This window comes from Punica granatum, chromosome 8 (assembly GCF_007655135.1).
Source record: "Punica granatum isolate Tunisia-2019 chromosome 8, ASM765513v2, whole genome shotgun sequence".
Taxonomy (NCBI): domain Eukaryota; kingdom Viridiplantae; phylum Streptophyta; class Magnoliopsida; order Myrtales; family Lythraceae; genus Punica; species Punica granatum.
The window spans coordinates 20,824,576-20,840,500 of record NC_045134.1 but is presented as its reverse complement, the minus strand read 5'-3'; the positions used below and the strand labels follow the sequence as shown (position 1 = coordinate 20,840,500).

The following is a 15,925-nucleotide window of genomic DNA, read 5'->3' as shown; positions in this document are numbered from 1 at the left end:
CGAATTCATTATTCTTTTTTTGTTTTGTGTTTTTCCCTCAATGGAACTAGGGGAGCAAAGAACATGGATATGATGAATAAGTGAGGGAGGTCTTTCAGTATCATATGAAGAAGTACTCATAATTGGTACTACCTTAACTATTTTTGCATCCGTGATAAAATGTAAAATTAGGTAATTATTATGATAGTATTTTTCTGGTAATAGTTGTTAGCAATATTAGCAATATCATAGATAATATTATTTTTGAAATTTTTAGATCTTATCACATTTAAAGAGCATTATTAACTAACTCACACAATGCACCCGATGTATGTGTAGATCAAGAATGTTGTGGTGCGCAAGAATTTTTTTTGTCTAGTATGAAGTGACCGGTAAATGACAATTGGCATAATTTTATGTTATCATGATATTGTTAGAACTTATAAGACCAAAAGTTATTCCCTATAGGAGACTTATTGTATTCCTATTATACTTGATTTTTAATTTTCATAGTGATTTAAAAAGGCCCATTTAAATTTTGTGTAAATGGAATAGTTCATTATATTATTAACTCTAACTATTAAAAAGACCAATATTGCTATAAAACATTTACTGTCATATATTAAAAATTTTAAAAAATAAATAATTTTAATTAGACCAATCACTTTTAATACTATAAAAAAATATTGTTAACAATAACTTGAGCATTGCACGAGCAATTTAACTAACTAAAAATCGGATTAGTTCATCAACGATGCCACGTATGATTTAGGTAATTCATGGTTTAATAACTTTTAAAATTTTCACAAATCATAACTTAACAAGTGGTGTGCTATTATTGGGCAATATCGCTATAAACTCCAAAAAAAATTTCAGTTATAAAAGTACAAAAAGTCATTCATATGAAAAAAGAAATTTAATCAAATAAAGAAATTTGAATAAAATATTATTAATATTGGTAAAAATATAATATAGTTAATAAAAGTATAAAGATTTTTTTTCGGTTCTTTCACTTTTCTTTTGTAAATGTAACAATTTCATGAGAAAAATAAAGAAATTTGAATAAAATATGACAAATATTGGTAAAAATAAAATATGACTAATAAAAAATAAAATTCAATGAAATGTGCGTTTGCAAATGAAAAAATTAAAAACTAATTCTTGTAGACAAATCTTAGTCACAGATAAAATTTTATATTACTTATATATCCAATCCAATGGTGGCCACCGATCTATTAATATGCCTATAAAATCTAGAAAGTACATCCATGGCCGCGTGCAGCGTGGGCACAATTCCAATATATATATATATATATATATATGACGACAATAAATATAGGTAGAAAAGTAATTGTCTAAATAATGCGAGGTTGAAAACTTTAATGTCTAATTAATATAACTTGACAAAAAGACAATAAAGGTAAATGCCTAAATAATGCAACGTTAAAAATGTAAATGTCTAATTAATATTTAAGAGAATATATATGTGACATATATTTTACAAACATGTTATTGAAATGTTTTCCACAATGAATGTGCAGGTTTTATTATTTACTAGCTTTTTTGCATAAAATAAAATTCATATACTAACGTATTATATTTTGAAATTCACAATATATATACAAGTGCTTGCAATTTCATTGATAAATAGTTAAATTATAATCATATATTAATTAATAAAGTATATAACAATTGTTAAGCTCATGATTGCAATTACATAGGAAATTTTTTTATTTGAAATGCATATAAGATATGATGAACTAATTGTGCATTAGATAAATTTGCCTATACTGAAGCCTGAAATATGCAATGCGTAATTTATGAAATACTTCACTCTTGCATATTTATATGAATAATTTCCCAATTTCAATTTTGAAAATATGATATAATTATATCCAGGTACAATTAATTATACTCTTTAATGGACTCTTTCATCCTAACCATTGAGGTTTAATTAATTTATTAAAATTAAAAATTTATTTAATCTTAATGTTAATCTCTTAATTATTAATGTCGTATATCTATCTATACATATAGATTGATTTTTACCGATGTCCCAAATTAATTAGAATTTCAAGTAATTTTTTTGTTAATTTCATTTCAATAATAGATTTTAAATTAGTAAAACCATTAACAAGGTTGTAACAAAAAATTATTAATAAACTTAATGTTTCCTCTTTATTCCCGTCTCGTGCGTTTAATGTTCTTTTCTTTTTTTGGGTGAAATGCGTTTAATCTATCTATCTATATATAATATAAACTTGAATGTATTGTAATAAATTGGGGTAGAATAACAATTACTCGTTAATTCAAAAGTTAATTGCTATATAATAATAATTATCATTGTGATTAATAATACTATACAATACAAAAATTATTCAAATAAGCATAAAAAAGGATTCCTATATCATGAGTCAATAAATATTCATAAATTTTTAGAAGTATTGTATAGCTACCTTCATAATAACTTAATTAAATATTTCTTCCATTGAAGTGTTTGGTCCATTTTATCTAAAAATTATTCAAATTTATGAAACTCATTCGTGTAAAGCGAAAAAGAATAAAGTAAAAGCAAATACTAAAATTATAAAATTTTGAAAATTCTATGATTATACTTTTTTTAATAAATAAAACTAAAGATTTTGAAGCTGATGGATATTTAAAATTATTTTTTTTTATAGAAATTCTACTAATAACATAAATAATGTATATCAATTTATTACATAAATTATTTGCTTATGAGTTGAATATATATTCAATATAGTACCGTCTAAAATTTATAGAATAAAAATAAACTTTTTGCAAATTCGTATATACTATCAGTTTATATCAATTATTATTTCCATATGTAATTTCATAGTATGAAATTTTCTGCACGGATTTAAAGATCTAGTTTAGAAGATAAAAAAGACACATCAGTGTAATATTCGGCCCGAACGTCCCCTAAAGAGTTACAAAGGTCACGTGTTCTGTTCTCGCTGCTCTTAACTTCCCGAGTTCCGACCCTCCATCCATCCGCTCCCATGACCGCCCGACCGTTCGCCGACTGCGAACTGGGGGCGCACGTTAGAGCACTTCCCCACAGCTTATCCTGCGCATTCCAGCGCACGCTAGCGCCGCCCTCACCCTTACCTGACTCATATCTGTTCTTCCACTAAAACAACCCTGAAGTCTCCCTCTCTGTCTTCCGCCCTCTCTCTATCTCTCTCCCTCCACCTCTCTCTGCCCTTCAATTAGGGTTTCGGCAGACACAGTGACTGCCTCCCAGTCCCTCCGTCTCTCTCCGCCCCTTCAATCTCCCTCTGACGGACGGGCACGTACAGTCTATGCGATCTCAGGCGGCATTCAATGCCAGCAAACGGCGCCGCCTGGCCGTGGCTTGACAACCCTGCACCTCTTTTCATGAGCGGCTTGGGCGTATCAGCCTCGCTATCGTTTGCCTCTGAATTTGCGGCTGTTGAAGCCCTTATTTGATTGGTGCGGTAGTTTGTGTTTCTACGATGGCGCCCAGTCGCAGGAAGGGTGCGAGCAAGGCTGCCGCCGCTGCTGCCGCCCGCCGGCAGTGGAAGGTCGGCGATCTAGTGCTCGCCAAGGTCAAAGGCTTCCCTGCTTGGCCTGCCACGGTATGTTACTCGACTGTTTATAGTCTCTTTTCATGAGTCTGTGCATTTGCCGGTGTGAATTGTGGGTCCAATTGCTTCCTGATTGATACGCTGTTGATTGTTCTATGCTGAGGCCAATCGAATACTTGAGGACCTTCTTTTGGTTTCTATTTTTGTGATTGGGGCCACTCTTCTGCATGCATGATAGTTTGAAAAATCCGATTTTTGCCCACTTCAAGGCAGCAGAGGTTGTGTCAGTTGCTTTTTTTGCGTACTTTTACCACTTTAAAGATCAGGCTCTGAAGTTCTTGGGTGGATTTTTTGGAATTTTTACTATTGCCATAATATCTAATCTGAATGTTCTATAAATCTGTGCGTCAACTCGGTTCTTTTGTGCTTGTTGTGATGTTATGCTTGAGCTTTTCCCAAATCAGCCTTTTCCGGCAAGCATAGGATCTTATGTGATAGACCAGACATTCTGCATACATCCTTAGTGAAACTTCGGAAAAACTTTATAGTGATCCCTGATGTTTTTGTGCGTGTGTTTTTTCAATTAGAAGTATCATGTTATTTGTCCAAATGCTTGTTCAAAGATGGTGACCTCTTGCGCTATTTTATACTTGTTCAGCTACTTTTTGTTGTATGACCCCCGTTCTTTGTGTATTGACACATTATAGTGTAATTTATCTCTTCTAAATGAAGCTGTTTCAGAGCTTGATCTGCACTTTTAGTCTCTCAATTGCAGTGTTTTCGCTGGTTCCTGCTGCTAATTATTTTTTTGCTTGTGGCATAGGTAAGTGCGCCAGAAAAATGGGGCTATTCAGCTGACTGGAAGAAAGTACTTGTCTACTTTTTTGGAACCCAACAAATGTGAGCTCTCTGTAAATATCTGTAGTTACTTTAAGTAGCAACATACTTATATTTTTGTTGTTTGAATGACTATTTCTTCTTAGAAAATTGTTTTTTTATCCAGTTCTCTTTCCTATTCCAATGATTAGCAAAGAACAAATATTTCTCCGAGGCTTAACTGAGGGCCTTATAAATCTTAATAATGAAATGATTTTTACTTTATCTTGGTATGTTAACAGTTATCACCATCCTAGTGGGATAGTTTAGTTTACAGCCGCTGACAAATTGATGTTTATATAATGTGATGCTGTTTTTCTTGTTTCTTTGACCTTACTTCATGCACAGACCTTTATTTGGCTTGTATCTTGATGTTATTTGCATTTGGGCATTCTTCTTTTATCTGTTTCTTTCTTTTGTTTGTTGTCAGTAGGACCTTTCGTGGCATTTGTCTTGCTGTTATTTGCATCTACGCATTCTTCTCCTATATATGTGTCTGTCTATTGTTGAGCATCAGCAGGAAAATGTGTGTCTACTGATCTGTTCATTTAGGTTTTGTAATTTTGCAGTGGAGGTGTGGAAATTAATGCCATATGGTACTAGCAACAAAGATTTGAATCACTTTCTGTTCCCCATGCATGTTTTAATTTTAAACTCACCGATATCCTATTTCTGCTGAGGTTTCCAGTTATAGTTGACTCTTGTATAAGGATACTTCAGAGAGAAATGAAGTTGATCCTTTGTACCCTTTGGCCTATAGCCAATCCTCTGGAGCACCATATGGTTCTGTCTTTCTGGTAAGAATTTGGCGGATGATATTTAAAGTATGGTACTATAGGGCTGGTTAATTTTATCGTGGAGGATTACTAGGTTTTTTATTGGGTAATTAATGGGGCCTTTTCTTGCCTCTTAAGCACTGTATAGCCAGCTGACTTTTATCTTAAGCTAGAACTATATAACTCTGGTGACTTAATACAAGAGGGCTGCTATTTAGGAGGTATTAAGGAATATTATTTCCCAAATCTGCAATTTTTTCAGGTTGCTAGCCTAGGAAGCAGTTTTCTGGATGTTCTAATGTTGATTTCTTGTATTGATAGTTGATTGTCTTCCCATTGGATAAGCGGAGCTGAAACAAGTTCTAGTTGTTGTAAGATTCCATACAAGCTCCCTAGTTTCTTCATCCATTCGCTCTTAACTTAGAGCATGGGGTTTCATATGGTCCTTTTCCCAAGGTAGTACACCTAACTTAAAGCACGGGGGTTCGTATGGTCCTTTTCCCAATGTAGTACAAGGTGTTATTGATGTAAACGTATCCTGGAAGCTTGGTTAGGGTATTAAGAGAATTAGATGGGAGCAGTCTCTGGAGATTAGTAGGACAAGCAGCAATTATATATAACTTTTTAGGAATGATTAACCAGTTTTAAATCTTTTGAATCCTGAAGTTCAGGACTTAGATACCTAAGGATGTCGTGATGAAGGATATGTATAGTTTAGACTTATATTAGGCACCTCTCTTTCCTTATATAAGGTAAGGTTCATAAAAGTGGTGTTGGGAGTTTATGCAAAAGTTCTCACAGAAACAGCTATTGATGTTCTTCTCCCTTAAGTTTTTTTCATGTATATTACTACTTAAAATGTCTCTTATATTGCAATATGCAGCTCTGTAAAATTTTAGGGTGATTTTTGTAGGAAGGTTCCACAGAAAGAAGATTAGCCATTATGATAAGTGCTGGATTTCTTACTTGAAGCTTTCGATTTTTCCATATCATGCCAATTCCCTTTCTAAGAACCTGCTTAGTGGAGGATATATAGGGACCTTTTGGTGAAACTATTAGGCTATTGTCAATTATTAGATGTGGTAGCCAGGTCAGATATCAAACTCTCGAAGTTTGATGCAATTTATTTAAGAATCTCTTTATTTAGCTAGGTCAGACTGCTGACCATAACTGGACCAATTAAGTTGTGACATTATAGTAAGGGAATCCTGCACACGTAGGTAAGAAGCTCTGTGGAGAGGATTTTAGATTTGACTGTACTTTAGGGTTTAGAATTATACAATTTATACAATGCAAGAAAGGTCAGGGTATATTGGAGAGGATGAATTTTAGATGATTTTTTCTGTCCCTCTGCTGTTTTTTTTCAAAGATGAGAGCTACTGCTGCCTATTTATATTTATATTAGATGGTTACATAATTAAGGTTCTCATTTCACCATTTACTGACTTGTTCTACTCCTAAGCCAAAACTTATGTTAGAAAATGTAAATTTAGTGCTACGCTGGCTGAGCATGGGAAATTTTAGAGCTTACTGAACCGACTGAATTGTTGGAGGAAAAGATTATGAATAGTGACTGGAGGTTTTCCAAATTGTACTATACTTAGTCTGTCTTCATAGGAATCATCTGAAAAAGTTGCAAACAGTGGAGACTATTTGTGCAATCTGAGGATTCTTCCTTCAGTAGATGTAGTTGTTCTTTCTTCAATTTTAGTTGATGAATTGCTGTTGCATTGCTTTCAACACTTTTAACTGACTAATCCACAGCTGTTCTATATTATATTTGTCCATTCCATTCTTTAGGTTCTGAAGCAATTTTTGAACTTAGGGAAGATGGAGCTCAATTATTTTATTTTATTTTTCCTTTTGACCGATATTGAGGAGGCAGGGGAAATCATTGAAGATCTTATATATGTCACGTGGATAGTTTTAGAACCTTCTAGTTTGTCATTTTGAGGGTTACTATGATCAGACTTTCAATATATGCGGCGGTATATAATTATAGGTTTTACTGTATTTTGTGCAAATCTTTAGACTGGAGCTGTCAAACTGTGAAGATCATAGTTCTCAGACTTAAAATTTGGGAGAGCATAATCTCCACGAGATTTAGCTGTTTTAAGTTGGTAGTTGCTTAATGTTTTGATTTCCTGGGCCATGAATTTGGGTTACTTAGTTATCCACTTTAGCAGGCTTTGTATGTGCTGGCATATTGCACATCTGGAAGGGAAAAAAGGAAAATAAAAGTTATAAGGTTGCAACTGAAATTGAATAGGAGCTCCCTAGTTGCTAATTACTAACTACATGGTTCTCCTGTTTTACAGAGCATTTTGCAATCCTGCTGATGTGGAGGCATTTACAGAGGAGAAGAAACAAACTCTCTTGGTTAAGCGTCAGGGCAAGGGAGCTGATTTTGTGCGTGCTGTTCAAGAGATCATTGATAGCTATGAGAAGTTAAAAAAGCAGGAACAAGTTGATGATTTGAACTCTGGCACTGAAGTTACTGCAGCAAATGGTGGGAACTCAGTGGAATCATTTCCCAACTTGCAGTTGAAGGACATATCAGAAGCTCCTGCTGAAGCATCTGATGCACAGTCAAAATTTTCGAATTTAAAAATAAAAACTGATAGCAATGAGAATAATCTTCCTGGTAAGGAGGCTATAGTTGCCACACAGGTTGGAGATTCACATGTTAAGCCAGAGGTGAAGGAACCGGTTCTTGAGGAACAAACTAAAGACCGGCCAGTTATATGTACGTACTCATTGAGGAAGAAATCTGGTGGCTCACAGTTTGAAAGCTCCATGACTAGGAGAAGGGCGTCATCGGTTAGAAGATCTAGAAGCTCATCAAAGCAAGAATCTTCCGGATTCGAAAACCTAACTGTGCCTTGTAAAGATAGTGAAAAGGGTGCAGCAGTTGTTTCATCTAATTCAGCCCAAGATGGTTCTTCCCGAAAAAGTAGACGGACCAAGAAAACTCCTGATATCTCTAAAGGGGATGACAGGGATTCCCCAGCTTTTGTTCAAAATGGCAGTATTGAGGACAATGGCTCAGAAATTGTGTCTATGGAGAGTGACAGCATCAGTTTGAATGATGGTAGTGCTGCAGATTCTAGTTGTAAACATGAACAGTATGAAACTGTTATTGATTGTGTCGAGGCGGAGGCTGAGTTGAGGAAAGGGCTTGATCTTCAGATAAATGCTGTTCTTAAGAAAAAAAGAAAACCGAACAGAAAGCATGTGCTTCGCGATGCTGCTGAGCCTACTACTAATGCAGATAATGGGGCAGCTACAGATACTGTGAACTCTGCTGGTCAAGATTCTGAGAGTACTCTTGTTCGTGCAATTGAAAGTTGCCCCAAAGATGATGGGGATGAGCATTTGCCTTTACTGAAAAGAGCAAGGGTGAGAATGGGAAAACTCTTATCCCAAGAGGACGAGAACAATAGCATTACAAGTTCTGAAGAAAAAGTCTTGAAGGATGTCCCAGAGAATTCATCGGCATTGAATCACAATAGCTCTTGTGAAGAAAAAGTCTTGAAGGAAGTCAAAATGAATGCATTGGGATGTAATGAAAATAACATTTCTTATGCAGAGGAAGAGACTACAAAAAAAAGCTCTGTGCACGCTTCACTGAACAGCCCATCTGTAAATCATGCAGAAGAAGAGATTACAAAGAAAGGCTCTGTGCATGTGTCACTGAGCAGCTCATCTGTAAATCATGATCCTGTCAGTCCATGCATGAAGAAAGAAACTTCAGATGGTGTTTCCATTTCAGAAGATTGCACTGAATGCTCAGACCAAAGACCTCTCTGGAAACTTAACAAGAACCAGCCATATGTCTCTTCAGCAGATGGTGAGGCTGCTTTACCTCCATCTAAACGTCTTCATCGTGCTCTTGAAGCTATGTCTGCAAATGCTGCCCAAGAATGTCCATCATCCAGTGGGGTCTTATTGATTGTGCAGCCAACTACTAGCAGTTGTATTTCTAGTCAGAGTTCTCCACACATTGCTATAGCTTGTGAGATAGGGAATGCTGCGAGGCACAATATCCCAGATTCTATTTCCAATCATGTTTCTCATGTTATGACTTCCTTGTCGCCTTCCCATTTAAACCAGAAAAGTTTGAGTGAAAGTAACATGGTTGAGGAAATGGACATCTGCCAGCATCCAACTGAAAGACCTGAGAGCCCAATGCAGGCGGAAGAGATAGCAAGTGTTAGAGATGAAGAAGATGCAAGAAATGTCTGCATTTCCACCTCTGACGATCCTGTTGGTGATTCTCTGATGGAAACACAAACTACAAAGCAGTTGTCCCCTGAGATTGAAGTGACTGAGCCTGCTTTAAGGTTCAATCAAGTTTTGCATGACCCTTCGTGTACCGTGGGTGAAACACATGCTGTGAATGTTGAGTTAAATTCTAAAGAGGAAAGTGTAGAAAAACACCCTGGTCCTTCAGAAAAGACTGCCAGAAGTCCATGCGCTGCAACAGAGATTGAGAAAATCGCTGCAGTTTCTCCTGGACATGGAATTGATGCACAACAGAAAAGTTCAGAATGCAATTCAGAGAATGGTGGCAATGAACATTTGAGGCTTCAATGTCAAGACAGCAACCAAGATAATACCATGTATATTCTACGTCCCTTTCCTCAATTTTTGCATGATTATGTAGCCAGAGTCTAGTCGCCCTCATTTTTCTGTCGAAATAGAAGCTTCTCTCTCTCTCTCTCTCTCTCTCTCTAATTTTTTTCCCCTTCCAATTCTTTAGAGATATTTCTCTGGCCCAGTAAAAGAAACTTCCATTTGGATTTTCAGGATTAGTATGCCAAATGGAAAATGCTAGGAAATCTAGTTTGCTGTTTTCTTATTGTTTTGCTTCTACTTGCTTTATATTGCAAATCTTTTTTTTTTCATTTGCATTTTCTTTCATATTTTGGGGAAAAATAATATTGAATAAGTTTTGAGTATTTTTAGTACTGTGAGTTATTTTGCAGGTGCCATGGAAATGAAACCAGACATGATCAGATCTTGAGGAACAGTAAAGATGTTTCTTGTTCCAATGGTCACTTGGACGACGGTGATATCCCTATTTCTTCTAGAACTGATGGAATACATTCTAGTCCGGGGGCATCTCAGCACAATACTGCAATATGCCATACATGCAATTCAGATGAAGACAGGTCTAAAAACTCTAGACAAGATAATGGAAGCTGTAGTCCTATTGAGACTTCACAGTTGAGTAATTCTGCACATGATGCAGCTGATTCTGATGGAAAAGTTGAATTGTCTGTCACACCACCAACCTCCGTTGGCAAGCACAGCAATTACTCTGAAGCACATGCTGCTCTGTCTTCCTTTGAGGCTGTGCTCGGAACCTTAACTAGAACGAAAGAGAGTATCGGTCGAGCGACACGCATTGCTCTCGACTGTGCAAAACATGGTTTTGCTTCAAAGGTGTGGACTGACTGAATTATTTTACTTTTGCTAGTTTCTGTCACAACTTGCTTCACAGGCTTTACTTTTCTTTGAGGTAGATATGCATGTTTGATCTTTTAGGCTATAGTAAATATGTTGGTATATCTGGTTTTACTTGGATGAACTATGATCTTTGATCTTTGCCAAAATGGTTGGATAAACCTTTCTTGAAGTGCATTCCATACCTGTTGCTTGTTTGCCATTGTTATTGTTTGTTTAGGGTTCCATTTTGTTCTAAGAACCTATTCGGGTTCTGCATTTGTTACTTTTTGCTATACACGTGGTTTTATGGGAAATAAGATCATTGGGATGTTTAAATGCATCCGAATTTTTTTTTCAAGGAAGTTTTTGGCCACCTGATATTGTGTAGTAAGAATAGTACTTTTTGACTATCTATATTTAAGGCTTTGTTTTCTGGCAAATATGTTGGGTTAGTATATCCGAGCTTAATTTTTGGAGCACTGAAGTAATGCAGAGAAAAGTATGATAGTTGTTGCATGTTCGTAGCCGTAGGGATTCATGTATTTAGTTAGCTTGGATACATTTGTGCATTCATAAAGCCATAAAATAAGTTAGGAGGGGCGAAGAGATTTTAAGAGAAGAGGGTAGACTCTTAACACCCTTGGTTGAGTGCGTTTTGTCCAAGACGATCAACTTTCCACTTATATAAATTGTTTTCAGTGAGTTGTGATTGATCATTTTTCTTATTAATCTGTGTGTGTATATATATGTATATATATGTATGTATGTATGTTATGAAGCTCAATTTAAAGGCTTTTAAACATACTAAACTAGATTATGTCATAAAGTACGAGTCTAAGCTTTACTTTGTACAATCTTTTAATGGATAACTTTTGCACTTGTGCTTTTCAAAAAGAAAAATGCCTTGGAATCCTAATTTATACTCTGAGACAACAATGCTATTGGCTGTAGCCAGCTGGCGTTTGCTGCAACTATTGTGTAACCATGGCCTCTTTCTGATAGGCATTTGAAGTTCTTGCTCGTAGTTTAGAGAATGAGTCAAGCTTATACAGGAGGGTGGACATATTCTTTCTCGTCGATTCCATCATGCAGTGCTCTCGAGGTTTAAAAGGTTGAACCTTTTCCCTAGTCCTGGTACTGTAGCAGGTGTTCCTTTGTGTCAGCCAGAAGAAAAGAGGAGATTAACACGAGATATACTAATGATTGATTTGGGACTGAATATACAGGTGATGCTGGTGGTGGATATCCATCTCTTATACAAGGAGCGCTTCCACGATTACTGTCAGCTGCTGCTCCAACTGGCAGCTCTGCTCATGAAAATCGGCGGCAATGTCTGAAGGCATGTGGAATAATAGTTCTTCCATCTTTAGTTGTATTATTTGTTTAATTTATTTTCTTTATATTCATCATTGTTATCGGTCTGATTCCGAACTATCTGTTTTATAGGTTTTGAGGCTGTGGTTAGAAAGAAGATTTCTTCCTGATTCCATCCTACGACATCATATGCGAGATCTTGATGTGTTCAGTGGTCCATCTTCTGTTAATCCCTATGCTCGGCGCTCTTCTAGAAACGAAAGAGCATTTGATGACCCTGTTAGAGAGATGGAGGGTATGCTTGTTGATGAATATGGCAGGTTTGATCTTCTCCCCATTCCTTGTCCTTATTGAATCAATTTCTTGCAAGATATGAATTTTTACAATTTAGTTGAATTCAATTATGAATGATAGGATATTTGTGATGTATGGGAATTGAATCGAGTTGATTAAAAAAAATTGTAGTGCATCTAATTTCGACCTTTTGTTGTATGCGGATGGATATTTTATTGGATTAGATTGGATGGAGTCAAATTGCATTTGAGTATGACCAGATTTCTAATAATCACTGGAATTCTAAGGAAATTGCATTTGCTTGTCACCAAATTTCAGTTTCAGTATTTCTTTCTTTTTTCTTTTTCTTTTTTTTCTTTTTTTTTTTGTGTCTATCCGTATGAGAAGCTGATTCAGAAGCTAAATAATGGTAGGATTTAACGGCCTTTACTGAACACTACCTTTTTAGGTATATCGAGATAATGGTTAAATTAAATCCAACTGAACTAAATTGTTACTTTCACAGTTATTCCATCCCCCCAGAATCTGATATTTATGCAGAAAATTTGTAATTTTTATGTAACTCTTTAGTGTGCAATATCCTCATGAAGTCTCTGCATAATCTGTCAGCAATTCGAGCTTCCAGCTTCCTGGTTTTTGTATGCCTCGAATGCTCAAAGATGGTGATGAAGGAAGCGACTCTGATTCTGATGGGAGTTTTGAGGCTGTTACTCCTGAGCATACTACTCCTGGATCTCCTCAGCAGGAAACAACTTCTACTATGGGGAAGCACAGACACATTTTGCAAGATGTTGATGGTGAGCTCGAGATGGAGGATGTTGCTCCTTCTGAAGGTGAAATGGTCTCAACAGAAAACTCACAAAATATCGAGCAACGTTTTCCACCACCGCCCCATGCTGCCCCTGCTCTCCCTGTTTTGCCACCCTCTCCACAGCCAATATCGCCTCTTCCACCACCACCTCCGCCACCCCCTCCGCCTTTAAATCCACCTCATCCCATCGCATCTGGTGTATCAGATTGTCATGTGAATGGGCTTCACCAGACTTCCCATGCTAGTGTACAGGTGATCCATGATTGCTCATTACTTTCCCTGGCCTTTTCTTTTTGTGGAAAAACTTTGATGGTTTGACTGGTTGCCATGGAATGGAGAGGGAATGCTTTCCAAGACAGAAGTTTGTATGTTATTCTGTTTGGTTCTCATGTCATTCTACTTCTGCATCCACTGGTATTTTTCTTAAATATCCTTAAGAGAGAAGCATTATCGCTATATAGAGTTGAAAAGATTTGAATGATGCATCACTAAGAGAAACATGAAGTTAGTACTGGAATGATCAGGTAGAAAGAGATTTTATGGGAGCTACTGGGGTTGATTCTTCCCCGATTGAGTCCTATCTTTACTTGGTTATATATTCCTATGTTGTCTTTCATTTAGGCTGTAGGGTCTTTCCTTGTTCGTTGGTAACGGCTGGCTTTAAGGCCAAAAATAGCAATTTATCTTCACTCTCTCTCTCTCTTTTTTGTGTATAGCACGTAGTTTGAATCACACTCATCTACTTACTGATAAAAGGTGAGAAAGAACATGCATGATATTAATATCTGAGGGCATTTGCAGAATGTTCAAGGAAACATGGGTCCACCCCATCCGCCTGTTCCTCCTAGAGCTGATCAGAGAAATTTTAGTGGGTCTCACTATCACAATTCGGAAAGCAGAGATCCTCCGCAGCAAATGCCTATGCCCGACCCTCCTAATCACGCATACAACAGGAGATCAATGGAGAATGGGGAGCATGAGGATGGGTCTAGGTTTAACAATGGTAGGGGGTACCAAATGAGACCACCCTATGCTCCTCCATCAAATCACTTCTCATATGGCCAATCAGATCAGCGTGGTAGACCTCGGAGGGATGGCCCACCACCTTATTCTGGCCGAATCCACCACCAACATAACAGAGGAAATGGAAACTATCACCACAATAATCATGAGAGAATGAAACCGCCCCCATATGAAGTCCGAGATAATTGGAGGTTTTCATCTCCCTATTCTGGTGAGGCCTTATCTTTTTTGGGCTGTTCAAATTCTTGCTTAGACCAGCTATGTGGAAGGTTCCCCCCATTTTCCTTCTTCCGGGGCTTGGCTGCTGATTGCTGCTTTGTTTTTTTCTTTGTTGCTTCAGGGCCACGATATCCTGAGAAGGGTAAATCTTCTTGTGCACCGGGTCCCTACGGAGGTCCGCCTTGCGAACCGGAGAGGTTCCCGAACCATGGCTGGTCATCATATCCTCCCCGACCAATGGGTCACAGAAATCATATGCCTTACAGGCCCCATTATGAAGGTACAAATTCTGACGAACAATATTCTTTCTGTGTTGGATAGACTTTTTTCTTGATGGACAGCTAGTCATTAATTTTCCCAAACCACCGCGCACTCCCCATCCTTCCTAGGATGCTATGTATAGCAGAAGAAGCCTTGTCAGGGGAAGATAACTATGTTTTCAATGCATTGTTTGGAAGTATATTTGTGACGTTTTTGTTGAAACTTTTTTTTTTACCGAATTTTATAAAGGTTAGGCTCTTAATATTTGTTGCATGCCAATATTGATGTCGACAATATAGGCAGAGTTTGCTGTTGCCAAAATTAATGAGGCCCTTTCAGTAATACTCTCTCCTTACTTTGGTTTTCAGGTCCTGGATACTGGCGGCCAAGATGAGCAGTGATGGTCTGCTCCAGAAAATATATTGATATTTTGTGTTGTGGAGTCATTAGCCTTTTGGAAGTTTCCCTAGTCGTAACGACAACATGCCCTGCCAGCTCAGTCAGGAATGGCCCCGTTTTTATAGTCTGGGTGGGTCCTGCAAGGCTTTTGTTTGGGATAGTCGCCGCAGAGATTCTTAGGGCCATTATGATTTGCTATAGTTACACCACAAGTAAGAGAATTCCATGGAAAGGGAAGGGAAAACTGTCTTCATCGAGCTGGGCTGTTTGCTTTGCCTTTGAGTTGGGCTGCTAGATTTGTATATATAACATATATGGAGTTTCCTCCTCTGCTCAAAAAAGCCAGGAGTGGGAAAAAGACTCTAGTGCCCCTAGAGATTCGACGAGAGAGAGAGCTGTAATTAAACTCCCTTTTTAGATGATGTAATCTATCTTCTCTTGTACTCAATCAGATTAATTTCGAAGATCATAAATTATTCTCATCTCACTTCCCCTATCCTTGTTCGTAAAAGAACTCTCCCCTTGTTTCTCGTGGCCTCTCCCTCTTCGATCGCGAATTGGATGATTTGTCCTTGTGGGAAGTGTGGAACTAAGGGTCTCTTGTTTACGGAAACTTAAAAATCGACTGATATTTTCGGTGTGTCAGCTAGGAAAGTTTGCTGTAATTTCGACTAAGCATCTTATCGAAATATTCTTTTGGTGAGGTGTTCCCTCCATTGTAAGGATGGACTTGGAGTTTCTATGAAAGTAATGATACTACGAGTCTTGGAGGACTATTAGGGGTGTTTGATGCAAGAGAATCCTTGTTTCGTCTCGGATAACATTCCAGTATGAAATCCAGGTCGCCGAGCTTGGCTGCACCTGATTCCGGGGAAAGGATGTGTTCCAGATAGGTTATCGCATTCTGGTTACATGTGCAGATTGTCTTTCATTGCAATTGCATGTCCTTG

The 15,925-nt window shown here is 37.2% G+C and overlaps 1 protein-coding gene across 1 annotated transcript; it reads left to right on the top strand.

Annotated features, from left to right (window-relative positions):
* Positions 1-3,129: 3,129 nt before the first annotated feature.
* Positions 3,130-15,462, top strand: LOC116187926 (protein HUA2-LIKE 3-like). The gene is made up of 11 exons (XM_031516961.1): positions 3,130-3,602; positions 4,375-4,451; positions 7,522-9,825; positions 10,192-10,651; positions 11,657-11,765; positions 11,881-11,993; positions 12,101-12,288; positions 12,872-13,325; positions 13,875-14,307; positions 14,437-14,595; positions 14,945-15,462. The coding sequence occupies exons 1-11, from the start codon at positions 3,480-3,482 to the stop codon at positions 14,968-14,970; spliced, it is 4,446 nt and encodes a 1,481-aa protein (XP_031372821.1). The 5' UTR covers positions 3,130-3,479; the 3' UTR covers positions 14,971-15,462.
* Positions 15,463-15,925: the final 463 nt, after the last annotated feature.